Source organism: Cupressus sempervirens, chromosome 8 (genome assembly GCF_028749045.1).
Source record: "Cupressus sempervirens isolate cs-2001-9-10 chromosome 8, ASM2874904v1, whole genome shotgun sequence".
NCBI lineage: Eukaryota > Viridiplantae > Streptophyta > Pinopsida > Cupressales > Cupressaceae > Cupressus > Cupressus sempervirens.
Genome location: NC_143125.1, coordinates 467,218,783 through 467,246,419, shown reverse-complemented (window position 1 = coordinate 467,246,419; position 27,637 = coordinate 467,218,783). Strand labels below are relative to the sequence as shown.

The window sequence follows — 27,637 nt, the reverse complement described above, 5'->3', positions numbered from 1 at the left end:
TGTGTTTGGAAAAATGGATTTATATGTAAATGCATATGAAGGATGGAGTTATATGTAATTGAGGATGGAGAATGAGATTACATGTAATTGCTCTAATATGTAATTGCATATGAAGGAAATGGATGCAATATGCTTTGAGATGAATTGGTGGGATATGGAAAGATGTGATGCATTTGCATGCAAAAGTGGAAAGTGAAATTGATGCAATGTGCACTTGCATTCTTGGGAAAAAATCTTCAACTTTCTTCCAAAACAAGCAAGCAAACAAACAAGCAAAACAAAAACATACCCCTTGCTTTGACTCAAACTTGACAAAATATCAAGTTGCTCTCCTATATGCAATTTCGAAATTGGATTTGGAGAAATTCCCAACATGTGAAAATGAAGGTTTTCATCTTATTTAAAGGAAAAATGCACTTTTCATGGCATGTCTTTAAACAAATGTCCAATAACAAGCCATAATATGCAACAAAATAGCAAGATAAGCATGAATTAAAGAGTAAATTTTAAAATGTCCACTTACTTGGAGATCAAAGAGCCAAAATAGCAAGAGTTATAGACTTGAAGACCAATTCTCCTTCAAATCCAGATCCACAAACAACTAACTTACTCTTTCAATCTTGCAAGTGATAGATATTGATGAGCATTGTATGAAATGTTTTTGTATGCAAATGCAAAAAACTTGATCTTTAGACCCCCAAATGCAAAAAATTTTGATGAAATAGATCTACTAGGATATTTTTGGGCAAAAATGTGCCCTCCAAATGCATGTAAATGAGAGGTTTTTGGCAAGAAATGACAAAAACGTAATCTCCAAATGCATATGCATGCATTAAAACTCAAAAAAGCCCCTTCCTATTGCATATTTATGGGCTGGAAACGCTGATTTCTGGGCATTTTTATCAAAAACATGTACTTTTTAAGCAAAAATCTGGGTCATTTTTGCAAAAACAGGGCTCACAAATGCATATATATTTATCGTTTTGATTTGTGAATGCAAACACAACTTCCACAAATGATAAAACATGGATCCAAAAGCAAAAACACAGAAGAAAAATGCAAAAAAGTGGATCAAAAACCCAATTTTCTGGCATTTTGAGCAAAAACATGGCCAAGAAATGGAGGTGTTTGAAGTGTTTTCGACTTAGGAAAGCAAAAACGGGTTTCTCAAATGCATTTGCATGTGTTGGAATGCAAATTTGGGGTCTATGGATGCATTTACATGTTTTAAATGTATTCATATGATGGCTGGAAATGCAAATTGTAATCTTCCTGCTCAAATCTGATCTCAAAGTGCTGATACGGAACTCAAGGAATATCATCAAACAATTCACTTGCAACCTCCCAGCTTGTTGGTTTATGTGATCAGACTGATATGTTATTTGAAAATTGACTAATGAACGCTTCCAATGCTTGAAAACAACTCTAGTATGCATAAACAACCACTTAGATGCATTTACAACTTCCCTTTTATGCACTTCAATGCTTTCTATATGCAAATTATTCATCTTCAGCCACTTGACATTATGTCAAACAATTGGCATTCAAGGGATCTATGACTTTTATATATTTCAGTTTGCTCCAGCACTTGTGATTGCAAGTATTGCTTGAAGTTCACTTCTAAATGATTCTATCCAACACCTAAGATGCTTATGCAAGTCTTTTATATACTTTCTATGCATAATAATGAATTCTAACATCAAACTAACCACCTACAGCCAAGTGACTTTTCGTCATACAATTGGCATACATCCTCATACAATATTCCAATGATCATTACAATAATATATAACTCCCAAAAGATGACACTTAATTTGAAATGCTATCTTTCCTATAATGATGACAATAAAAAGATGCCAAGACTCTTGGCTTACATCCGCAAGAATAATGCTTAAATCTAATAAAAACTTTCACCTACAGCCATACCTTCTAATATGCATCTACATGATAAGAAAAATGCATGGAATATCCAAAGGAACCTGATTGTAGATGGCTGTAATAATTTTCACCAATGCTGCCTTTCCACTTTGCTTTTTCGGATCTGCTTTGTCCCTTTGCTTTTCCCAATCTCCTTTTTCGGACTGCTTTTTTTTCAATGTAGCACAAATAGAAGACTGAAGTATCTTCCTCCCAGTTGCAATAATTCAAGTGATATTTCACACTCTCAAAATTACGTACCAATTGAGAGTTTTCGTTCTCAATGGCCAATTGTGACTACTGCAAAAACCCTAGGCTCCACAATGCACATCAACAAACATCAAGATCAACAACAACAAATTTGCCTTCTTAGAATGAAGCCCAGGATGCCTATTTATTCTTTTTTCTCCACTTTCTGTAGAAACTTGTAGAACATTATTTTATTTATTAAGTGACTTTATAAAATATTTTATAATTCAAGTCACCTTATTAAATTAATTAAATATAAAGTTACCTTTTAATATTTGTTGATTTGATAACTTTATAAATAATTAACTTAATACCACTTATTTATTAAATTAAAATAATTAATTAGTCATCATCATAAAATATTCATTATTTTGGACAACTTAATTAATTAAATTAATTAAATCAAATTACCTCCAAAAAGGGAACATGACAGTCCATCCCCCCTGAAATTGCTTGTCCCCAAGCAATCTTAGCAACAAGTACCATTCTCCTCCACCTAGATCCCAAGTGAAAATCTGTGTAATGTCTCAATCCTCACCATACACTTGTGAAGAAATCATCAGCATCAACAATACAAAAATCAGCAACTGAGAAACTGCACTCAACACCCAAACAACTGATATCACTAACCAAATCATCTAAAGACCAACTGTAGATGCCGATAGAAGAACCCACTCTGCAGAACTCAAGCCAACTGAAACATCGACTCTGTCAAAACTCAAGTCCCTATCTAACTGACACTCGCACCCAACTGCACTGTGGATATGACAACAACCATAGGTACCTAAGTCACTGCCACCAAATCCAATCTCTGATAAATTGTCCTGGGTGTGTCGATAGTGCAAGCTGTGTAACTTGCAACTGCCAATTCCATCAGCAAAAGATGGTGCCAATCCATCCCATAATGGATGGTAAGAAACTGGAGCCGATCTACCCCTACGTGAAATCAAATCTTTTATCTCTGGGTTAAACGAAAAATGATGAGCGCACCCCACCGTATAATGCTGATAGGAACCCCCAAACTCCGCTACTGGCTCACCATCACTAAACTGGGAATCAACAGATGGCTCCAATCTCTGACTCCGAGTGGCTGTAGGCAGGATAGGACCCTGTACAATCCACTCAACAAACCCCACCTCAAAATCCCTGTGAGGTAGCATAGTAGAAATGATCACTATAATCTCCCCAACCAATCTGCGAATAACACTAGTACCTCGGATGAGAACACCTTCTAACACTTTATGCGAGTCCAGACGAACACCTGCACTATCTAGCAAATACTCCATGAATGGTTCAGTGCAGTAAAAATTATACGAGGAAGCATCAATACTCCCCCGCACACCACAACTAATCCCTCTGTAAAGGTGGCACAGCCAACTGTACCACACTGTCATCTGTGTGAGAAGAAACAATCTGGAGACTCGACTACACTGGTATCTCAAACTCATCAGGACCAGGTACTCCCAAATTCTGAACATGTGTGTCAACCCCAACAACATGTTCCTCGGTAACAACTGCAGGAGCGTACTCACCACCAACCACCTCAATATACAAATGAACTAGATCTGGGGCTGGTGTAGACCACAAATGCTCCAACTCCACAGTCACCTCCTCTAACTGGAACTGCGACTCCTGTAGATCTCGCTATGTGACCTCCAAAGCCTCACTCACCTCCTCATGATCCAAGAGTGCCTCATAGGCTGTACTCCCCCACTCAACCAAGTGATCACGATCGGCTACCAACTGTAAGTAATCCTGTCTCAAAACCCTGACAGCTTCACGCAAGGCATGAACCTCTGCCAAAGAAAGGTAACCACCACTAGACTCATCTGTCATAGAAGCACCCCAACCAATAACGGCCCACAGCTGACGAGCAGTATCAAAATGCTCAAGAGCAGTAGTGATATCTCCCTCACCAACTCTCAACTCACCAGTCACATGGTGACTCAGCACTACGGGCCTCCTATTAACTGTCTTGAATACGCTGTCCACACTATGAGAGAAAGCTGAATCAAACGAACTCCCCTCAAGATCACCAACGCTCAGTGTACTTACATCTGAGTACACCTCCACACTCTGAACGCAAGCATCGGACTCATCCTCATCTAACTCCGAAGAAGCTGTTGTTGAAACTATCTCATCATCACAATCTCTAGCTCCCTCGTCCTCTGCAACTAACTAAGAGTCCAGATACTGATAAATATCATCAGGGGTCACTCACAAAGTAACTCCCTCAACTGACAAGGCAGCCCTAGCTGAAACAAACTCCTACCACTCAGACTTTAGCTGGTTCCTCAAACTATGTAAACCATGCAGAGTATCTCTAGCTTCATCCTTGAAGTCCTCTTGAAGTATTGTGTGCCCAACATCTTCCTCCAAGCTGATCTGATTTTTGTCCTCCCTAGATTCAGCTATATGCTGGTCACCAATTGCTGCAAACTCCTTGTAGAGGTTTCTAGATACCTCACTCGTAGAGACCTCTTGTTCCTCTTTCTCTTTGTTCTGTGATGTAGTCCTCTTAAACATGGAAGCCATCAATTCATTCATCCTTTTCTGACTTTCATCCAACCTTTTCAAATTTTGTTTAAGCTTCTTCATATCCTTGTCCCACTGCTTCTGGGTACTTGAAGTAAACATGATTAACTAACTGATTCAATGTCCAATCTACCCAATAGGATGGCAGGTCAATAGCTCCGATACCACTGTAATGTCCCTGCTCAAATCTAATCTCAAAGTGCTGATACGGAACTCAAGGAATATCATCAAACAATTCACTTGCAACCTCCTAGCTTGCTGGTTTATGTGATCAAACTGATATGTTATTTGAAAATTGACTAATGAACGCTTCCAATGCTTAAAAACAACTCTAGTATGCATAAACAATCACTTAGATGCATCTTTTATGCACTTCAATGCTTTCTATATGCAAATTATTCATCTTCAGCCATTTGACATTATGTCAGACAGTTGGTATTCAAGGGATCTATGACTGTTATAAATTTCAGTTTGCTCCAGCACTTGTGATTGCAAGTATTGCTTGAAGTTCACTTCTAAATGATTCTATCAAACACCTAAGATGCTTATGCAAGTCTTTTATATACTTTCTATGCATAATAATGAATTCTAACATCAAACTAACCACCTACAGCTAAGTGACTTTTCATCATACAATTGGCATACATCCTCATACAATATTCAAATGATCATTGCAATAATATATAACTCCCAAAGGATGACACTTAATTTGAAATGCTATCTTTCCTATAATAATGACAATGAAAAGATGCCAAGACTCTTGGCTTACATCCGCAAGAATAATGCTTAAATCTAATACAAACTTTCACCTACAACCATACCTTCTAATATGCATCTAAATGATAAGAAAATGCATGGAATATCCAAAGGAACCTGATTGTAGATGGCTGTAATAATTTTCACCAATGCTGCCTTTCCGCTTTGCTTTTTAGGATATGCTTTTTCTTTTTGCTTTTTCAAATCTCCTTTTTCGAATTGCTTTTTTCTCAATGTAGCACAAATAGAAGACTAAAGTATCTTCCTCCCAATTGCAATAATTCAAGTGATATTTCACACTCTCAAAATTGCGTACCAATTGAGAATTTTCGTTCTCAATGGCCAATTGTAACTAATGCAGAAACCCTAGGCTCCACAATGCACATCAACAAACATCAACATCAACAACAACAAATCTGCCTTCTCAGAATGAAGCCCAGTATGCCTATTTATTCTTTTTTCTCCACTTTCTCCAGAAACTTCTAGAACATTATTTTATTTATTAAGTGACTTTATAAAATATTTTATAATTCAAGTCACTTTATTAAATTAATTAAATATAAAGTTACCTTTTAATATTTGTTGATTTGATAACTTTATAAATAATTAACTTAATACCACTTATTTATTTAATTAAAATAATTAATTAGTCATCATCATAAAATATTCATTATTTTGGACAACTTAATTAATTAAATTAACTAAATCAAATTACCTCCAAAAAGGGGACATGACACAAATCGCACTCTCAAGACCTCATTACATATTTAAAATATGTAATGCATGTCATGTGTTTGGACGTTTTTGGCTTTGGAGTACAAGAACAAGGTCTTGGAGGGTGATTACATGAATTTTAAATGCAAAATCGGATTCTCCAAGACACATTACATGTAAAATCCATTGCTGGAGGTGCATTTATATGTAAATGGAGTTTGGACTCTTAGATGTCCATTACATATTTCAAATATGCATTTACATGTTTTAAAATGCATAAGAATTGGTCTCTTATACAAATCGCACTCTTGGAGTGCTTTTGCATGTTTTAGAATACATGCATTTAGAGTCTAGATGTAAATCGCATTCTAGAAGGGGCATTACATCTTTGAAAATTTGTCAAAAACAAGCATATAGTATAAAATTGCACTCTCCAAGGCCCTTTACATGTTTTAAAATACATATAAGTGTAAAACAATGCAAATCGCACTTTTGGAATCTCATTATATATTTCATTTTAATATGTGAATGGTCATTTCCATGCAAGTCACACTCTTGGACGACCATTGCATATTTAAAAAACTTAACTTTTATTTATCTAAGTTCATAAAAATAACTTTATAGTGCAAATTGCACACTTGAGATGCAATTGCATGTAAAGTAAATTACATGTAAAGGAAGTTTTTCATGCAAAGTGGACTCTAGGAAGTTCATTACATGCATCTCTAGTGCAAATTGCACTCTTGGAGGCCCTTTACATGTAAATGAGTTTAAAAGATGCATGTGCACAACTTAAGTGATCAATTAAGCATGTGTTTAATTGATTTTTGACGAAATATCACTTAATTGGGTCAAAAATAATATTTACACTATATAGTTCAATATATCATGTGCAAATATCATCCAAAAAGTAATATTAACTTAGATGTTTTGAGTTAAAACATAAAATAACTCAAAAATTAAATCAAACTATATAGTTAATAAAGTCACTTAAATAAAAAATTTAAAAAGCAACTCAACATGAAAATATAACATAAAGTGAATTAACGTTATATTTTTCAAAAACTGAATGTCAACATTAAAATATAACATGATTTTTTAAATCATGCAATTGCATCTGGAGAGTCCACCTTTTGGGCACTAAAATGGTCATATCTTTTGACTACCAAGTCCAATTAAGCCCTAAGATATATTGGATCGAAGGGAAAACCAAAAGAAATGGATTGTACAAAACCAAAAGACCAAAAGCAAACAAACACACTTAAAAACGAGAAAAAGGAGGTTGAAGGCTTCAAAAATCAAGCATAGGCTTAAGAAACAAAAAAATTAAAAGACTTGACGAAAGCCTTTAGCAAAAGGATTCATTACATCAATTGGAGCCAACTGGTTGATCAATGCTATCCAATTAAATAATGAACTAACTCAGAAAAATGAGAAACTAAGTTGAAAAAGTTTTGTATTGTTACCTACATTTTGTGTTGATAAAATGCAAGACAACAACTAACATATCTACAAAGGTGCCCAACAACAGGGCATCATCGGCCACGCCTAATTCTGGAAATTGCAGCACCCTTATCAGGCTTTGGGAGTCATATACATGTGATATTGACAACAACACACTAATCATAGATCACCTTTACCAACACAATGCAAAGACTAATTCTACAATCACACATTGAACAACACAAATGTAATTGTGAATTATCAATACCCTTCTGCAACTTCCAACATGCAACAATTGGTAGTAGACTAAGTCGCCATTAAAATATGCATTCTCAATATTCCGAATTCAAATTGGAATCTCTAATTTGTTCTTTCTTACTTTCTTGGGATATTTCTGGTTAAATTTAGGAACCAGAAATATAAAATTGCAACCAATGAAATGCAAATTGATCAAAGAAATTAGAGAGTGCCAAAAATTATTCAGGGAAAAACCCTCCTCGTTGAGGGAAACAACCCCACCCACAAAATTGATGCCTTTTAATCAAATCTCAGAAGGATATATGAGATGCATGCTTTTGATATGATGTCTTCAATTCGACAGTCAAACACTTGCCTTGATTTTAACAGAAAGAAAATGCCTCAAACTCTCAGACTTCAAAAATAACTTACAGCGACCAAGAACCTCAAGAATTGTTCAACGATCACACATAGATTGTATACAAAAAGCAATCTAAAATTATTTGAGTCTATGCACATATATCATAGAACCACAGAACTAACAATTTGTTGAGCATATATGTCAGGCATATGATCACTAAACTTTCTTTTTTCTACCTAGAAAATGGCACACCAAAAATTACAACACTTTACCCAATCACAACAGAACCAAATCCTTATGTTCATATGATGTCAAAAATAAGGAATAAGAAACGTCATCCATAATACCAATGATATTGGAAGGAAGGTTCAATCAGGGGGTGCCTGGAGAGAACCGGCCCAAGGCAACGTGGCTATCATTAGCGAAGAAAATGGTTTCAATAAAAGTTGCAATGACACCATAAATGAGAACAAAGCTTGACATTAAGGAGTGAACATCTATAAATGAACTACTAGCAAGGAGGGCAAGGAGGGAGCACACGCATGATGTCAATTGAATGCCACGATGGAAAAGAGACAACAAGGCATGAAAATGATGGCATATGATACAAATAACATGTCAAGACAAAATAGTTCCAGCGAATATGCAAAACAAAATGAAGGAGAACATTCAAACACAAAGAAATGAACACACATAGTTTGTAGTTGAATGGAGCATCAATCATAGAACAGCTATAAGCATCATAAAGGCTCAATGAACTTCTGAGATAATTTACGACAGGTTGCAGCAGGTATGAAGATCTATATTGCAGCTATGCCTTCAACACTCCCTCTTAGCAAAACAGAAATCCTCAATATGTCATCACATGACAAGTGCACATAGCTGCAACCAAAAGAGATGTCAACAAAGTCTCATTATATATTTTCTCAATAAAATTGTTATCTCAGCATAACAATATTTCTTGCAAGTTACATCTTCATCAAAAGAAACATCCCTTTTGTTCTCAATTTTCTTTTGACCTAGAATGTAGATTTTGTATGCTTTTGAAGATTCGCTATAACCAACAAAGATGTCTTTCTTTCCTAACAGTTATAACTCTGTTCTTGTAATAACCCCAATAGGTTATAACTTCTTCAAACACCAAAAATCTTTATACTTCAGTTGTTTGACATTTCGTCAAACACTTTGCAAGCAAGGGTCATTTGACTGATATAACTTTTCAGATTGTTGCAGTGATTCTTGTTTGGATTTGCCTCAAAGAGAATGCTTACAAAAGACTCCAAATTGTCTAAACAATAACCTAACATAAATATGCAACTAATTTTGGCAATAGTGAATGCATATATGAATTCTAATCATGAAAATGATCACCTACAGCCAACTGGTATTTTAAAAAACAGTTGGTATGCAAGCTAACTGGCTGATAAGAAATGATATATTAACGCTCAAAGACAACTATTAATGACCAGCAATTGTATCTCCTTGATTGAGAATGAGTATCCAATACAATATTCATACTAAGTTAGCCAAGACTCTTGGCATTTACAAAGATATCAAAATATGATGATTGCTGGTAAAGTAATATGCACCTACAGCTGCCAATGAAAACTAATGCAATACTAAATATCTAACTTCAATACTCCCCTACAGCAATACGCTAATCACATGCATGATTAAATACAACTAAAGCCATGGATTGTTGATACCATTGTGAGAAATGTAAAAATGAATGATGTATCTATTAATGAATGATAGGTCTGATACGAAATGACAATTACAACAGCACTCTATAGTGAAAGGCAACTATGAAAATACACATCAGACCTGGCATATGAAGTCGCCTTAAAGAATAGATGTATTGCAATACCACTAAACAAAAAATAACCTCCTCAAGTGCCCAAGTTGTGCCTCTCTAGCTACCGCCCCTGATTGTAGATGGCTGTAATAATTTTCTACAATGCTGCCCCTTCTGGTTTGCTTTTTCCCGATCTGCTTTTTCCACTTGCTTTTTCCTGATTTGCTTTTTTCGTTTTGCTTTTTTGAACTGCTTTTCGGATTGCTTTTTTCGGAGCTTCTTTTTCGGATTGCCTTTTCGGCCTGCTTTTTTTTTCGGTTTTGCTTTTTCGGCCTGCTTTTTTCGGACTGCTTTTTTTTCGGTTTTGCTTTTTCAGCCCTACTAAAAAAAAACCTCCTGAAATGCTGAAAAATGGCCTTAGGCCCAATGATGCCCTAGCTGAAGTGACTGAAGTATCACCTCCAAATGTGCAACCCTTCAGAAGATATTTCACTTCCTCAGTTATGCAAATCCAAGGGAGTTTTCGTTCCCAAAGATCAACTGACTATCTGAAACCACTTGGCTCCACAATAGACTATGTGACTGAATCACAATTTGATGTCAAGAGAGAAATAAACAACTGGATGATTAGAATGAAGCCTGGGGTGCCTATTTATTCTTTTTCTCCACTTTCTCCAAAAACTTCTAGAACATTATTTTATTTTATCTATTAGTGACTTTATAAAATATTTTATAATTCAAGTCACTTTATTAAATTAATTAAATATAAAGTTACCTTTTAATATTTATTTATTTGATAACTTTATAAATAATTAACTTAATACCACTTATTTATTTAATTAAAATAATCAATTAGTCATCCTCATAAAATATTCATTATTTTGGACAACCTAATTAATTAAATTAATTAAATCAAATTGCCTCCAAAATGGGGACATGACAGTTCTTTTCTCTTTTGGAACATGAATGTAAATAGGGCATCCAAAAATTCTGACGTAATTAATATCTGGTTTGGTACCTGTAAAAGCTTCTTCTAAAGACATGTTGTCCAGAATTTGATGAGGACTACAATTCTAAATGTAAATTGCTGTCCTGCAAGCCTCAACCCATGAAAATGTTTTAAGGATCAGAATATGGATAATAGCCTTCGCTACCTCAACAATTGTCCTATTCTTTCTTTCAACTACACTGTTTTGTTGATGATTATAAGGGACATATAACTCACTCTCAATCCCAGCTTCAACACAAAATTTATGAAAAATACCAAAAACATATTCTCCCCCATTATCAGACATTAGAATAATCATCTTCTTGTTAGATAATTTTTTACAAGTGCCTTGATTTCCTTAAAACAAGACAAAACTTCATCAGATTCTTTAGACTTAAGAAAATAAATCCAACACTTAACAAGAAAAGTCATCAATGAAGATAACATAATACCAAAAACTACTAAGGGAAGCAACTGACATAGGACCACAAAATTAGAATGAATTAACTCTAGGATTTCTTTTGTTATACTTCACTACTATGAAAGTACTTATATTCTTACCTAGAGCACATCCCTTGCAAACACCTTTGGTTTTGGTTTAGCCTCAGAAGACCAACTACAACCTTCTCCATAGAAGACAAAGATCTGAAATTTAGATGTCCAAATCTTTTGTGCCATACCTCAATTGAATTTGAAGAATCGTGAGCTAATGCATGAATAGGACAGGCTGAAAGCTTGTAAAGGCTGTCACGACAAACTCCAATCTGTAAAAGCTTCTTCTAGAGTCATGTTGTCTAGAATCTGATCACGACTACCATTTTGAATGTAAATTGTTATCCTGCAAGCCTCGGCCCATTAAAATGTTTGAAGGATTTGATCATGGATTGTAGCCTTCACTGCCTCAACAATTGTCCTATTCTTTCTTTCAACTACATTGTTTTGTTGAGGATTATAAGGGCACAACACTCTCTCTTAATCCCAACTTAACACAAAATTTATGAAAAATACGAGAAACATGCTCTCCCCCAATTATTATACCTTAGAATCTTAATTTTCTTGTTAGATAAACTTTAAACAAGAGCCCTGAATTCTTTAAAATGAGAGAGCACTTCATCAAATCCTTTAGACTCGAGAAAATAAATTCAACACTTACAAGAAAAGTGATCAATGAAGGTAACATAATACCAAAAACCACTATAAGGCAAACAACTAACATAAGACCACATTAATCAGAATAAATTAACTCTCGGATATCTTTTGCTCTACTTTCACTACCATGAAAAATACTTTTAATATTATTCCTAGAGTGCATCCCTTGCAAACACCTTCATGGTTTTTATTCAGGTTCCGTTCAAAAGACCAACTAAAACCTTCTCCATAGAAGACAAAGACCTGGAATTTAGATGTCCAAATCTTTTGTGCCATAGCTCACTTGAACTTGAAGAAACATGAGCTAATGCATGAATAGGACAGGCTGAAAGCTTGTAAAGACTATCACAATGAACTCCAACCTCACTAGCTGGTTGAATGTTGGAGTTCTTCTTCCATGCAAGATTTTTTCCATCGCAAAAGCAACATGATAGCCATTGTCTTCTAACACTGAAATAGAAAGTAGATTCTTCTCAATGCTAGGAACAAAAATAACATCACTTACGTGAAGAGGAGTTCCGGAATCCAACTAGAAGGAAGTAGAACCAACACCCTTCACGAAATAACTTGCATCATCACCAATAATGACTTGAAGATGAGAATCCTTTTCTTTCAAGTTGAAGAGGTGCTCATGGTAACCAATAATATGATGAGATGCTCCACTATCAATCAGCCATGTACCATTATTGGTAGGAACGCTGCTAGAGAGTGCTGAAATAAATAAGAATCCTTCAGAATTTTCACTTGACTCTCTTTGAGGATAAGAGTTCTCAACATTTGCAACAGTTGCTTGAGGATTTAGACTTGAGGTACAATCACTGGCAAAGTGTCCAAATAATCGCATCTGAAGCACTGAATCTTACAAAAGTTATTTTTCTTTGAATCAAGGACTGACTCAAAATTCTTCTCTGAATCTTTTGAAATCACCATTCTTTCCTTTTCCGTTTGACATGTGGGCTGCAAGTATTTGATCGTATTCATGATGATTTTTATGTCCATTACCTCTAGTGTGCACTCTTGTTAAATGCAATCAGCTCTCAGTCTATCAAATTTTGGAAGATCATCTCTCCTGCTGAAACCTTGAATGAATCATTCCCAAGAGTAAGGAAGTCCATTCATGGCAAGCATGAACAAATCTTTATCTGCAAATGGTTGTCCAATTCTGCTAAGCTGATCTTTTAATTCAGGAATCTTCATAAAGTATGAAACTATTGATTCCCCTCTTAGCCATTTTAATGTACAGAAGTTGACATCTCAGGGGCAGAGCTCTACTAGTGTTGTTGAATTTTAACAAGTCCTTTAGAGTCTAAAACATCTCTTTGGCTGAGCTCAACTTAGAAATAACGAAAACCGTATGATCCTTGTCTAATCAATCAGGATCTTCTTTGAGATGACCTTGTTGTTTTTCCATAAGCTTTTTCAGTTTCTTTAGAAGGCTCTCCTACATCAAAATTTGTATAGTCAAGAAGATCATTCTCGTCAAAAGCAATCAAAATTCTAAACTTCCATGAAGAGAAGTTAGAAGAACCATCCAATTTGTCTTCAACCTTTAGACCATTCACCATTGTCAATAGCTGAAAACAAACAACTGAAAGTAGAATGAAAGGTACAACTTACTACTTTTGGTTCTGGATCGATTTCTTAGACTCGCTTTGATACCATGTTAAATTTAGGACCCAGAAATATAAAGTTGAAACAAATGAAATGCAAATTAATCAAAACAATCAAAGAACACTAAAAATTATCCAAGAAAAAACACTCCTCACCGAAGGAAACAACCCAGCCCACAAAATTGATGCCTTTTATTCAAATCTCAAAAGAACAACACAAGATGCTTGCTTTTGATATGATGTCTTCAATTAGACAGTCAAACATCTTCCTTGATTTTAACAGAAGGAAAATGCCTCAAACATTTAGACTTCAAAACTAACTTACAGCAACCAATAACCTCAAAAATTGTTCAACAATCACACATAGATCATATATAAAGGGCAATCCAAAATTATTTGAGTCTCTACACATGTATCATAGAATCCCGGAACTAACAGTATGTTGAGTACATATATCAGAGAATACGACCACTAAACAAAATCTTTTCTAACCAGACAACAACACGCCAAAAATTACAATACTTTACCCGATCACAACAAAACCGAGTCCTTTTGTTCATATGATGTTGAAAACAATAAGGTGATGAGAAACGCCATTCAGAATACCAACGATCATTGACCCAAGGAAACGTGGCTACCATTAGGAAAGAAAACGGTTTCAATAATAAGTTGTGACGACACCACAAAAGTGAACAAAGCTTGATGTTAAGGAGAAAACGCCTACAAATGAACTGACATCAAGGAGGGAGTACACGCATGATGCTGATTGGATGTCACAATGAAAAAGAGACACAAAAGGCATGAAGGAAATGCTATATCATACAAAGAAGATGCCGACACAAAATACTTCCAAAGAACATGAGAAATAGAATGAAGGAGAACCTTCAAACACAAAAAACTGAACACACATAGTTTCCAACTGAACGGAGTATCAATCACAGAACTGCTACAAGCATCATAAAGGCTTAGTGAACTTCTAAGATTGATTATGGCAGATTGCAGCTGGTATGAAGATTTGTATCGCAGCTATACCTTCAACATTTTGTGGCATCAAAGTTGTGATCTTGCTAGCCTATCGGGTTGATCAGCAACATCTTCAAAACCTATTGGCAAAGAAGATATTGTTCCTTGGACAAGATGGGAGATGCACATGCAAATTTGATGGTTATATTGAGAGAGTTAACAAGAGGAACAACAGAAGATTGGCAGGACACCCAGTTGCTTAATAGACAAAAGCATGAAAGGGCTAATGGAGAAAACAATGGTCATGGCAACAATTTAGTTAAAGGAAGACCACACATACAATGGAAACTACAACAACTATCTAAAGAGGGAGATTAGTAAGCTAAACCTACCTTTTTTCGATGGGTCTAGAAAATCAATGGCAAGAGCTTAGTTGCAAAAGGTGGACACATATTTTCATCTCTCCTATGCTTGAGGATAAGGTGATCAAAATTGTAGCACTATAGCTTGACGGGATCGCTCACAAATGGTGGTAGCATTGGTTGGTCACACTTGGACATAACCAAATCACTTCCTATGCCAACTTTATGGAGAGACTCATTGACATATTCAATGGAAGGTCTCGGCAGTATTGAGAGAAGGAGGATACATGGATAGCTACATTCTCAAGTTCCAAAGGCTCTCAGTTTTGGTGACTGGCATTTCAGAGAGGAGATTGATAGCTCCATTCATGGATGGCTTAATGGGTCCTTTGCGGGATTAGGTTAAGGCCCCAAACCCTGGCACACTCACTTAGACAATCAAGAAAGCACATGACATGTCAACGTAGTTATCCTATGCAAATAAGATAACTATGCTCAATGCAATTATATGAACTCTCCCCGTATACTTTGTATCATGCCGCCCACTTCCAACAAGTATTAATCAGCAGTTGGTTCAAAAAATGGGGAAGTTCTTCAAGAAAGGATTCGCAAGCAAAGACAAAGTGGCAATAAACTCTTGGGATAAGGTTTGTAGAGTTATGGATCAGGTCAATGTGGGACTCCGCAATCAGCTCTAGTAGAATAAAGCTTTACAGGCAAATATTATTTGAAGAATGTACCAGGAACCTCAACTCAAATGTGTGACAATTATGCAAGCTAGATATTTGGACAAAAATGACCTTATTGGGATCTTTGAAATTGCAAACCCTCCTAAAGGATCCAAAGTATGGAATTTCATGCTAAATTCAAGGCCTGTCATTAGCGATCATCTATCTTGGGACATCCATGACAATATGTCAGCACTTTCTTGGGACAACTCTGTGGGGGGATACCCAAGGTTGGATAATGAGTTTGAGCTAGAGCTGACGATGACAATAACAGAACTTCTATGTTCGAGACTATGCTACCTTCATTAATGATAATTCCTTGATCTAATGGCATTGGAAGATTCGGTGCCTTTCCTTTGCTAGCTATAGAAATCAATAGATTCAAAGGAGGTCTTGTCCAAGAGGGCAATTTTGTTTCAAACTAGTCAAGATAATCTGATTTGAGTGGACCTCCAAAAATGACAAATTCAATGCAAAGGATGGATATCGTACTATCGCTAGGGCAACTATGGAAGTTAGAATAGAGATCCATACGCAACTATGCTGAAATAAGTTTTGCATGCCTAAAGTTAGGGGTATTTGTAAGGGTTGCTATCCAAGGGAAAATTCTAACCATAGATAAATTCTAGAAAATGGGATATGAAAATCCATCAAGGTGTGTGCTATGCAGGACAAATGAGAATCCACCGATCATTCACTTCCAAGTTCATTTTCAAAAGCATGTTGGAGGTGGCCGTGTGCCAAACTTGGGGGCTTACAACTCTACCCTATGACATCATTAGTTTTTTCAAGTCATGGCCAACAAGAACATGACTAGGCTTATTTGGTTCTCTATGGATTTTATGCCCATTATTACTAATATGTGTATTTGAAAAGAATGTAATAGAAGAATCTTCCAGGACAAAGAAATCACTGTCTTCTTTTTATGAATAAGGTTGAAGTAGAAATTGTGGAGCTCACCAATAGCATAATGACAATGTATCCTATAAAAATTCCAAATTACAGATTGGGATGGCAAGATGAGATTTTGATGGCATGGTCCCAAAATTTCTTTCTTCTTTGGATCAGGTGGATCTCAAATAGAGAATATTAGAGAAAAATTCATTGGGATATCACTACACAAGGATGGTTCAAATTATATTTTGGCGGTGCTTCCCGAGGGAATCCAAGTTCCTCTAAAGCTGGTTGAATTACTAGATTATGGGTTGGTGCAATTGAAGGCAAACTTGTTCCATTGGATGAAGATACAAATAGCGTTGAAGAGCTAAAAGCACTTACTTGGAAACTCCTATTTTGCAAAGATTTGGAAGTTTCCAAGTTATAAATTGAAGGTGCCTCACTTTGGTAGTTAACGCTATTTGAGAAGGGTCAACGACAAATTGGATATTTGGAACTCTAGTGGCAATATTATGGAGTTGCTAAAATTCACCAATGCCAATTATGCAATCACATTTGCCAACAAGCTAACCTAGAGGCAAATATTCTAGCCAATTTAGTTGTTGATGATTGTGGAGCATGATAGGCTTGGGGTGATCAAGGGAGATGGATATTTTAATATGCGCCTATGGTGTTAGCTATCCTATTTAATATTGGAGTTTCAGTTGGATTTTATTTTTTAATCAACATAATGTCATTTCAAAAGTATAAAAAATTTGCCCGACTTTGAATTAATTTGGCAAAGACATGGCATTTCCTTTAGAGGCTTTGAGATGCTGCATTAAATGCACATTCCATTTTGGTAAATTTGCCACAATGGGTGGATTGCAAATTTTGTTTGTAAGTTGATTGTTGAAGCATAGTTAATCACAAAAGCTTTAGAATGGAGACACCTATCTGCCTAAAGTGCTTCAAAAGGCGAATATCATTCTTGGGTTATATTTCCAATCAAAGGCTTCAGTCTGCTTGTAATTCTCCATCCTTGTTTACAATGGAAGCCATTAGAATGGTTTTAGGAAAATAATTCTTGAACTCTATCAATCAACATAGGGTAAACACAAACATTTGTTAACAACTTCTAGCCTCGTTGCTTGACCTTGGAGAATCTAAGGTCTCATCTTCATTGGTGTTGTGTTTAGTATTCAAAGAAGAGATCCTAGTTGATGATATCAACATGGTGGTACTAGTTGAACCAAGGGAGGGAATTCCATGAGTGGATGACATACAAGAGATGTTCGAGCCAACTGTGGAAGTTGGTAAACAACCTTTCCTATCCAAGCTGAATGAAAAATGTCTAGAGTGTCACCGTTGTTGAATATTATTGCATCATATGAAATATGTGTTCTCATATTGATGTTACTAACATGTCATTAGCTTAGAACTCCGTGTGTTTGAATGGATTCAGCACAATACTTGTTTGACATGTGTCAACTTTCTCAAACTGAGCAAATCCTTCATCGCTGCTCCAAGTCTACTCTACTTCCTATGGCATCGTCCAAAGGAAAGAAATAATGGAAGAGCATTTCTATTCCATCTGTAACTATCAAGTGATGAGTCGACTTCAATTGCATGAGTCATGTAAAGAATCGTTATCATTCCAATGGTATTTGATAAACACTCAAGTATGCCAAATTTCATTAGTCATCGGGTTTGGTGTTTTCACACATGGACAGGCGCTTGCATATTATAAACATCCCTACATATTATTGGGAGGAACAGGGTCCAAGAAGGAAGTTTGAAGCACACGATTGGTTCTACTAAAGACTACCCGTAGTCAATTATGTTCTTGCCGTGTGATTTATAATCATGTGTCAGTCTATATATTCACCGCCAGAGTTTTTCTTGATATAGAGAACAAGTGTTCTGCTACAGGTAGATATATAAAAAAATATTTGTATGCATATACTATCATTTTCTCATCTGAGCGTTGATGCTAAGGGTGTCCGCTAAGAGTATTTGAGGAACATTTAGTATTTGTTGTTTGTATTGTATTAGTGATTTAACTAATATATTGTTTTATGAGTTTAGTCAATTCCTCAAGGTACTTCTCTATTGATCTTGATGGATTTCTTTTCATACAGATTCTGTAACTATTTCTTTTGATTTTAATAAAGTCTTCAGGCTTTTGTGGGGTTCAGTTGTTTCCCTCTGTAAAGAGGGTTTTTCCCAAGATATTTATTTGTGTAGAGCTTATTGGTTGTCTTTTTCTGGTTCTAATATTAACATGGTATCAGAGCCAAGTTGGTGATTTCAAGGTTGAACCAGTTTACTTCTTTTTTGCTCGTCTTTTAATCTCCATCATGGTGTCTGGTCTAAAGGTTTATGATAGATTGGAAGGAGCGTCAAATTTCATATCCTAAAAATCCAGAATTTTATTGGTTCTTGAGGAAAATGATCTTCTTCCATATGTGGAATTTGAAGTTCAAGAGCCTATTGACAGTGCAAAGAAAGCAACCTGGAAGAAGAATAAAATCCTGACTAAAAGAATTATAATTGACTCCATGAAAGATCATTTAGTTCCTACTATCTCTATGCTGAAGTCTGCCAAGGAGATATTTGATTCCCTTCATAGCACGTATGAGATAAATAACACAAGCAAAGCTCTGGCGCTTCGCATGCAACTAATCCACATAAAGATGAGTAAAGGAGACTCCACTATTTCGTTCTTCTTGAAAATTTTTGAGTTAAAGGATCAGTTAAGTGTCATTGGAGAGATTGTCAATGACAAAGAACTAATCATGCTAGCCGTAAATGGTCTCCCACACTCTTGGGAATCATTCATTCAAGGGATTAGTAGCAGAAGTGATTTTCCAACCTTTGATAGGTTGAGATCAGATTGCATTCAAGAGGAATGTTGGCTGGAGGCTAGAGGGAGTTCTCGCAAATCTCAAAATGTTGAGGATCAAGTGCTTACTTCTCACACTTCAAGTAAATGAGAGAGAAAAGGGAACTTAAAAAGGTTTGAAGATAAAAATATTTCCTTATCTTCTGATTTTAAAAGAAAAAAAGATTTCTCCAAGATTAAATGCTTTAGGTGTGAAAAGCTTGGTCATTTTGCTAAACATTGCACTATGAAACTTAATCTTCATGAAGTCGCTACTTCTGATGTGAAAGATTCATCTCCTTCCAAGGACTCTTGTGATCTTTCATAAGGTTTTGTACTTATCTCAGCTTTCTCTAGTCATGTTCAAGATGATTGCAATACTTGGGTGATAGACAACGGCACTTCTCGTCACATCTCAGGATATAAGCAACATCTTTCAAATCTGATTGAAAAGGATTCTCATCTTCAGGTGATCGTTGGTGATGATGCATCTTATTTTGTTAAAGGGGCTGCTAACACTTCTTTCAAATTAAAATCTGGTATCCCTCTTCATCTTTGTAATGTTTTACTTGTTCTTGGAATCAAGAGGAATTCAATTTCCATTTCAGCCTTAGAAGCTAAATGTTTTGATGTTGCTTTCTCTAACAGAAGTGTGGTTGCCTGGAAGAAAATTTCTGATTCCAGTTATGCTCAAGTTATTGGAGAACATCATGGAAGTCTCTATAAGCTTTCAGCCAATCAAGTTCAAGTTCTAAATCATGTTGCTTCCAATAATAACTTACTATGGCATAAAAGATTTGGTCATCTCAACTTCAAATCACTTTCTTCCATGGGTAATCTAGTTGAAGATCTTAGAAATCTCAGCTCTACTCATAATGGTACTTGCAAAGGTTGTGCCTTGGGAAAGTTTTCCAAGAGTCTTTTTCATTCAAGTGAAAGAAGGGCTGAGCATTTGTTAGAGCTGATTCATTCAGATTTATGTGGGCTATGTCATCAGCTTCTTTAAGTGGTTTTCGGTATTATGTCACCTTTATTGATGATTTTTCTCGCAAGACATGGATATACTTTCTTAAATCCAAAGAATCTGATGAAGTTCTATCCAAGTTTAAGGAATTTAAAGCCTTAGTTGAAAACCTTTCAGAAGAGAAAAATTAAGACTCTTAGATCTAATAATGGAGGTGAATTTATTTCAAGTTCTTTTCAATCTTTTTGTGTTGAAGCAGGAATTAAGAGGGAGTTTTACGTTCCTTTTAATCCCCAACAAAATGGGTTTGCTTTAAGGAAAAACAGAGTTATAGTTGAGGCTGCAAAAGCCATGCTTCATGATCAAAATTTGCAGATTTTCCTTTAGGCGGAGGCCCACAAGACAGCAGTATATATTCAAAACAGAAGTCCTCACAAAGTTCAAAATACTATGACTCTGGAACAAGCATTCTCTGGCTCCAAATCTAATGTAAGTCATCTTAAAGTCTTTGGTTCCTCAGTTTATGTACATGTTCCCAAAGATAAAAGATCTACGTTAGATCCCTCAAAGAAGAAGGGAATCTTTGTTGGTTACAATGAATCTTCAAAAGCTTATAGGATCTATATTCTGGGTCAAAAGATGATTGAGCTTAGTAGAGATGTTTCTTTCGAAGAAAATATAGAATGTTGCAAATCTGTTGATCCTCCTCTAGATATTGATTTGGATGTTCCTACTGTTTCTCATGATCCTCCTCTTGCTGCTCCTTCTCCAAGTCTCTCTAAGAGGGAGGATTCTCCCTCTTTTTGGCCTCCCTCTCCAAATGATCAAGTTATTTCTGAAGCTGGTCCAAGTGATCAAATGAATGTTAAAAAGAGACCCTTGTAGGCAAGGAACATTATGCACTATGCTGAAAATTATTCAGCTCCTAAGGGAACTTTCAGAGAAAGTAAAAGACCTCAAAAATTTGATAGTTATATTGCATTAATGTGTAATATCATCGACTTTGAACACTTTTGTTTTGAATCAGCAATAGGTAAGCAGATTTGGAAGGATGCTATGCTAGAATATGAGTCTATTCTGACAAATGAAGTTTGGGAGATTGTTCCTCGTCTAGAAGGTAAATCAGTCATCTCTTCTAAGTGGTTGTTCAAGATTAAACATGCTGCTGATGGGAGTGTGGATAAATTGAAAGCTAGATTTGTAGCTAGAGGTTTCGGTCAAAAGGAAGGTATAGATTCTAATGAGACTTTCACTCTTGTAGCAAGTTACACCGCTATTAGAACTATCATTGCTATAGTTGCTGCTAAAAAGTGGAAGTTACATCAAATGGATGTCAAGACAATATTTCTTAATGGTGTAATTGATGAAGAGGTTTATGTAGAGCAGCCTAATGAATTCATCATTTATGACAAAGAAACACATGTATGTAAGCTAAAAAAGGCTTTGTGTGGCCTTAAACAAGCTCCCCAAGCCTGGTATGAATTCATTGATGGCTATCATTTGAGTTTGGGTCTTATAAAAGATGAAGTTGATCCAAATATTTATCTCAAAAGATATAATGATCTTATGCTGATCCTAGTTATTTATGTTGGTGATCTATTTATTATTGAAGATGATGAACTGATTAGCATCTGGCAAGAAAGATTTAAGTTTTGAATTTGAGATGAAAGATCTTGGTTTAATGCACTACTTCCTTGGATTAGAAATTTGGCAAATATCTAATGAGATCAGTATTCGTCAAGGTAAATATGCTTTAGACATTCTTAAGAAGTTTGGTATGCTTGATTGTAAGCCAAATGTGACTCCTATGGAAGCTAACACGAAGAAACTTCAAGAAGTTGTTGCTGATTCAGATTTGATTGATTGCACTCTTTATAGACCACTTATTGGTTCTCTTATGTATCTTGCTAGTACAAGGCCCGATATATGCTATGATGTTAATACTTTGAGTCAGTTTATGAGTGAGCCAAGGAAATTTCAATTCATTGCAGCTAAACATATTTTGACATATGTCAGGGACTCCTTACAGTATGGATTGAAGTTCTCTTGCTCTAATGATCTTCAGCTTCGTGGGTTCTCAGATTCTACTTGGGTTAGTTGCATTGTGGACAGGAAGAGTACCTCAGGGTTTAGTTTCAGTCTTGGATCGGCTATGATTTCTTGGTGCAGCAGGAAGCAAAAATGTGTGGCTCAAAGTACAGCTGAAGCTGACTATGTGGTAGCTTGCTCAACAGCTCGAGAAGCTGTATGGCTTTGAAAACTTCTCAGTGGATTATTTGGAATATCTTTTGAATCTACTACAACTTTTTGTGATAATCAACACTGCATAAAGATTTCCATAAATCCAGTCTTTCATGACAAGTCAAAACATATAGAAATCAAGTATCATTACTTAAGGGACATGATACTTCAGAAGGTTGTTTAGCTGAAATACATCAGCACTGACAAACAGACTGCTGATATACTCACCAAGCCTCTTTCGAAGGTGAATTTTGCTTATTTTAGAGATAAGTTAGGTATGGTCAATCTTGAGACTTAAATGGAACTAAGTCTTACTTGTTTTTGTAGCTTTACCTATGGTTATGTTGGTGTGTAAACTAATAATTTTGTAAGATCAGCAATGATAACTCTTTCACTATGCCATAGTTAACATCATCTTGAAAGAGTCCATGATGTCATCATGTTGAGAGATTCTGTGATGGGAGTTGGATGTCATGTTGAGATATTCCATGATAGATCACGTTGAGAGAGTCTGTGATTAAAGACTTAGTTGTGAGTCTTACAAATTTTTCATGTTCAGTGATTCCATGATTATTAGTTATGAATAAATTATTTCATTTTCATGTTCAGTGATTCCATGATTATGAGTTGCAATACTCTTGTGTTAACATGTTGAATAGGTACATGTCTATTTATACAATTTCATATTTGCTAAGAGGGAGTGTTGAATATGATAGCATCGTATGAAATTATGTGTTCTCGAATTGATGCTATTAACATGTCATTGGCTTAGAACTCTATGTGTTTGAATGGATTCAGCACAATACTTGTTCGTGAGGTGTCAGCTTTCTCAAACTGAGTAAATCCTTCACTGCCTCTCCAAGTCTACTCTACTTCCTAACGACATCATCCAGAAGAAAGAAATTACGGGAGAGCGTTTGTATTCCATCTATAACTATCAAGTGATGAGTTGACCTGATCTAGAGGAGTTACGTAAAGAATCGTCATTATTCCAACAGCATTTGATAGACACTTGGGTATGCCGAATTTCATTAGTCATCCGGTTTGGTGTTTTCACACACGGACAGGCGCTCGCTTATTATAAACATCCTTGCATATTATCAGGAGGAATGGCGTCCAACAAGGAAGTTTGAAACACACAATTGATTCTACTACAGATTACCCTTAGTCAATTATGTGCTCCTACCATGTGATTCATAATCATGTGTGAGTCTATATATTCACTACCAAAGTTTTTCTTGATATAGAGAATTGCCATTTTGCTACAGGAGGATATATAAAAAAAACTATTTGTATGCATATACTATCATTTTCTCATCTAAGAGTTGATGTTGAGGGTGTCCGATAAGAGTATTTGAGGAACATTTAGTATTTGTTGTTTGTGTTGTATTAATCATTTGACTAATCTATTGTTTTATGAGTTTAGTCAATTCATCAAGATACTTCTCTATTGATCTGTGATGGATTTCTTTTCATACTGATTATGTAACTATTTCTTTTGATTTTAATAAAGTCTTCAGGCTTTTGTGGGGCTAGGTTGTTTCCCTCTGTGAAGAGGGTTTTTCCCAGGATAATTATTTGTGCAAAGCTTATCAATCGTCTTTTCTGGTTCTAATTTTAACAATTGCCACCAGGTAACCATTGGGCAAGATTTCCTTTGGCATGTGATGAGGATACATGTGGAGAATAATGACACCTAGAAAGATGATCTCGCCAAACTTGTTTGTGCTGCAAGCTTCTACAAGGACAATCAAAGGTGAGTGGGGTGCTATGGTAATTTTTTGTATGCTTTGTTGTCTCGGTCCGTTCGAATGACTTTTTTGGGGAATGGTCTCTTGAGATTTGTAATGGGTTCATGTGATGTCTCATGGTAATAGATATTCAAGGGTGGAATTATATTTTTGTCTAGTTTTAAATTGTACCTAGCATGGCAATGTCTGCCATTTACAGATGACCATCCTTTTATAATCACTATGGTTGGTCTATGGTATGCAATGGATGAGTTTTTTGGTGCTATGGAAGCTGTCATAGAGCTCGTGCTCGGAATTCTGCAGCTTATTAAATGCAAAATCTTTCTAATTGTTAATATAGCTTGATTGTGCATTACCAATAGAAAAAATATTTAAAAAGTTTAACGTGTTGTGTTGTTTCCAAAGGGGTTTTCCTAAGGGAAAATACTGCACATTTACTTTCCTTTTCATTTCTTTTATACCATAAATGTACTCCTATTGTACAAGTCTATCAAGTTTTTTCTCTCTACACATATCTTGCATTTTTGTGCATCTATAACTAGATGCACGTGCACTACATCATTTCTTGAAGAAATTTATCATCCATAGCTATGTGATTCCATTTCCATGGGAATTTCACATACTACTCTCTAGTATAAATCACCAAATTCAGATTAAGTTGCAAGATCAAGAAAAATCAATTGTTTTTTATTGAGTTTTATTATTTGAAGAAGTTTTTCTTTATCATTAAATTTCACAGTTTCATAAAAAGATTTACAAGTATTTTTGGCATTTAAGACTATGAAAACAACATTGTACTCTTTCAGATCTTGGTTAAGGAGAATTTTTTCCAAAAAAAATAACCTCAGAAACAATTGAAATTGACAATCATGCATCCAATTTTATCTGAGACAAATAATAGTACCTCTTAGAAACCTTTGCTTGCCCATCTCAAAAACGAAGCATCCCTCCCTCCTTTTTTGATTTTCCATCTCTTGTCCTCATCAATTTCTCCTCTCCCCCTCCTCTTGAATTTTTGTTATCCCTCCTAGTCTTTTCAACCATGCTCTCTTCTTTTTTATTGTTTTTTTTTTCCTTGCTCTTTGCCATTATATGATTTTGCACCCTGCTTTGATCCTCCTCTCTCCTGTTTCATTGTGCCAAATTTCTTTCATATAGTGATGTCTTGTTTTAATTGTGTCTTTAGGCTCTAACCTCTACGATTATTCTCCTTATTCATTAAAAATAAAATAAAAATTGCTAGTTGAGAACATTCGTTTTACTCATAATTTTAATCTATTCATAATTTTTGTTTACATTTATATTATCATTTTTCAAAAAAATATAAGACATTGTTTGTTTCACTTAATTACTGTTTTGCTTCCTTGATGCTCTTTTTGATACTATTATCCTTGCACATTTTGAAGCATTTATTTCACTTGTTAATGTTAACTTTCTTTTTCCTATTACTTGTATATATTATATTAATATTTTAAAATTCATCTTTGACTCATAACATGTTGTTAGATTTTTCTAATTAACTTTTATTTCTCTTCTTATTCTACTCTATTATTTTATTATTTTGCATATTTTTTTCCTCTCGTTCTTTTTCATTGTCTTTATTTCGATTTACTTTTGTCTGCCTTTGTTTTGACAGTTTTTCCTTTTTCCCTTTATCCTTTTAGTTGGCTTATTATTTTTTTGGTATTTCCATATTGTTGTCAGCCTTCACCTGATGTGTTATCCCATCTCAGTATCCAGACTCGTACAATTTTCCAGCGTATTATTCTCAGCTAAATGAAATATCGTGATATATGACTTGAAACATCGATATCAAAAATTGATCAACATAGATGAACTTCTTATATGGCGTTGGAAGAGGCCAAAGGAGGCTTGGGAAGAGAGAATTTGCAGATTTTGCAATTCTGGGAAAGTGGAAACTGAACAACACTTTATTCTAGAATGTGAGGCCTACAAGGATAGCAGGGATAAGTTTGTGGATACTATATGTGACAGTTCTTGGCATAACCTGTTCAACGAAGAGTATATTGAGCAATTGGGGGGGCTCATCATTAGTCTACACAAGAGGCGAACAGCGCTACTTAAGTCTGCTTGAGTTGTCTTGCTGTCCCATAGGCTATTTTTGGCCTCGTGGACGTTAAAATTTTATCTATCTATCTATCTATCAAATCTTCTTTTATGTAGATTGGTTCCCTCTTTTACTAGTGCGATTTATCTTGGGCTCCGACAATCAATTTATGGACGAATATTTCAAAACCTGTTTTCTCGAATAAAAGTGTATAAAGACGAAGTTATAAGTTCGTTCTGCAATACAACCCTACGCCTATAAATGTGTTCAACGGAATAATGTATCAAGCAAACGAAAAACATCCGTGCATTTGAGATCAGTAGGAAATCAAGAACATTGCTACGAGTATTAAGAAGAAGAAAAAATCTTACAAGTGGCTGTGATATGTGGGTATGAATGCTAGCTAATCTCGAGGCTGCACGACCGAATCTCGCCCCGTCTTCAAACATATTGTATGGCCCTTTTTAGCAATTTCCAATTTGCTTTCTGGCACACTATGCTTCTCCTTCACTGAGCAGTTGGGAGAAGGAAACGTTACTATTGAATAACATATTTTAATAAACAACCAAACGAATTGCCATTTTTCTCATACAATTTGAATTTTATTTTTTTCACCGGGCCTGTCCTTACTATCTTGTAGGAGCTGGGCAGAGTTCTAGCTAACTTGTCATTTGTGAAGTTCTTGAAATGGCGATTTTTGAGACCCAACTGTCCAAACAAGAGTCTCAAAATATTATCGATTGTCCTATTTGTTGATTAGTTTCCCATTTACAATTGATCTATAGGTATCGGGAGGGGGGATAGAGGGAGGGGTGCATGGCTAATTTATCATGAGATTGGTGCAAGAGAGAGTTCAATAGTCTCTATGTTATGCTAGTCAATTCGTCTCAAGGAATCAAGTAAAATATTATTTGTTAGTAAATTTGTTATAAATTAATTATGCAAGGGATAATCAAGGAAATCATTGTATCTAAGGAAATCTTCTAAGATGGTTCTAAGATGGTACTGTAAAGGATAATCTATGAAAGAATTGTATTTAAGGAAAT

General features: G+C 35.4%; 1 protein-coding gene across 4 annotated transcripts in view; it reads right to left on the bottom strand.

Annotated features, from left to right (window-relative positions):
- Window positions 1-27,362, bottom strand: part of LOC149543258 (indigoidine synthase A family protein) — a 244,847-nt gene extending 217,485 nt beyond the window's left edge. The window contains exons 1-2 of one of the 4 annotated variants that reach the window (XM_089798105.1): window positions 27,222-27,362; window positions 26,963-27,101 (exon numbers count right to left, since the gene is read on the bottom strand). In XM_089798105.1, coding sequence (XP_089654231.1) covers window positions 26,963-27,040 — 78 coding nt within the window. In that variant the 5' untranslated portion in view covers window positions 27,041-27,101; window positions 27,222-27,362. The other 3 variants (XM_089798106.1, XM_089798108.1, XM_089798107.1) reach the window with 3 other exon arrangements.
- Window positions 27,363-27,637: the final 275 nt, after the last annotated feature.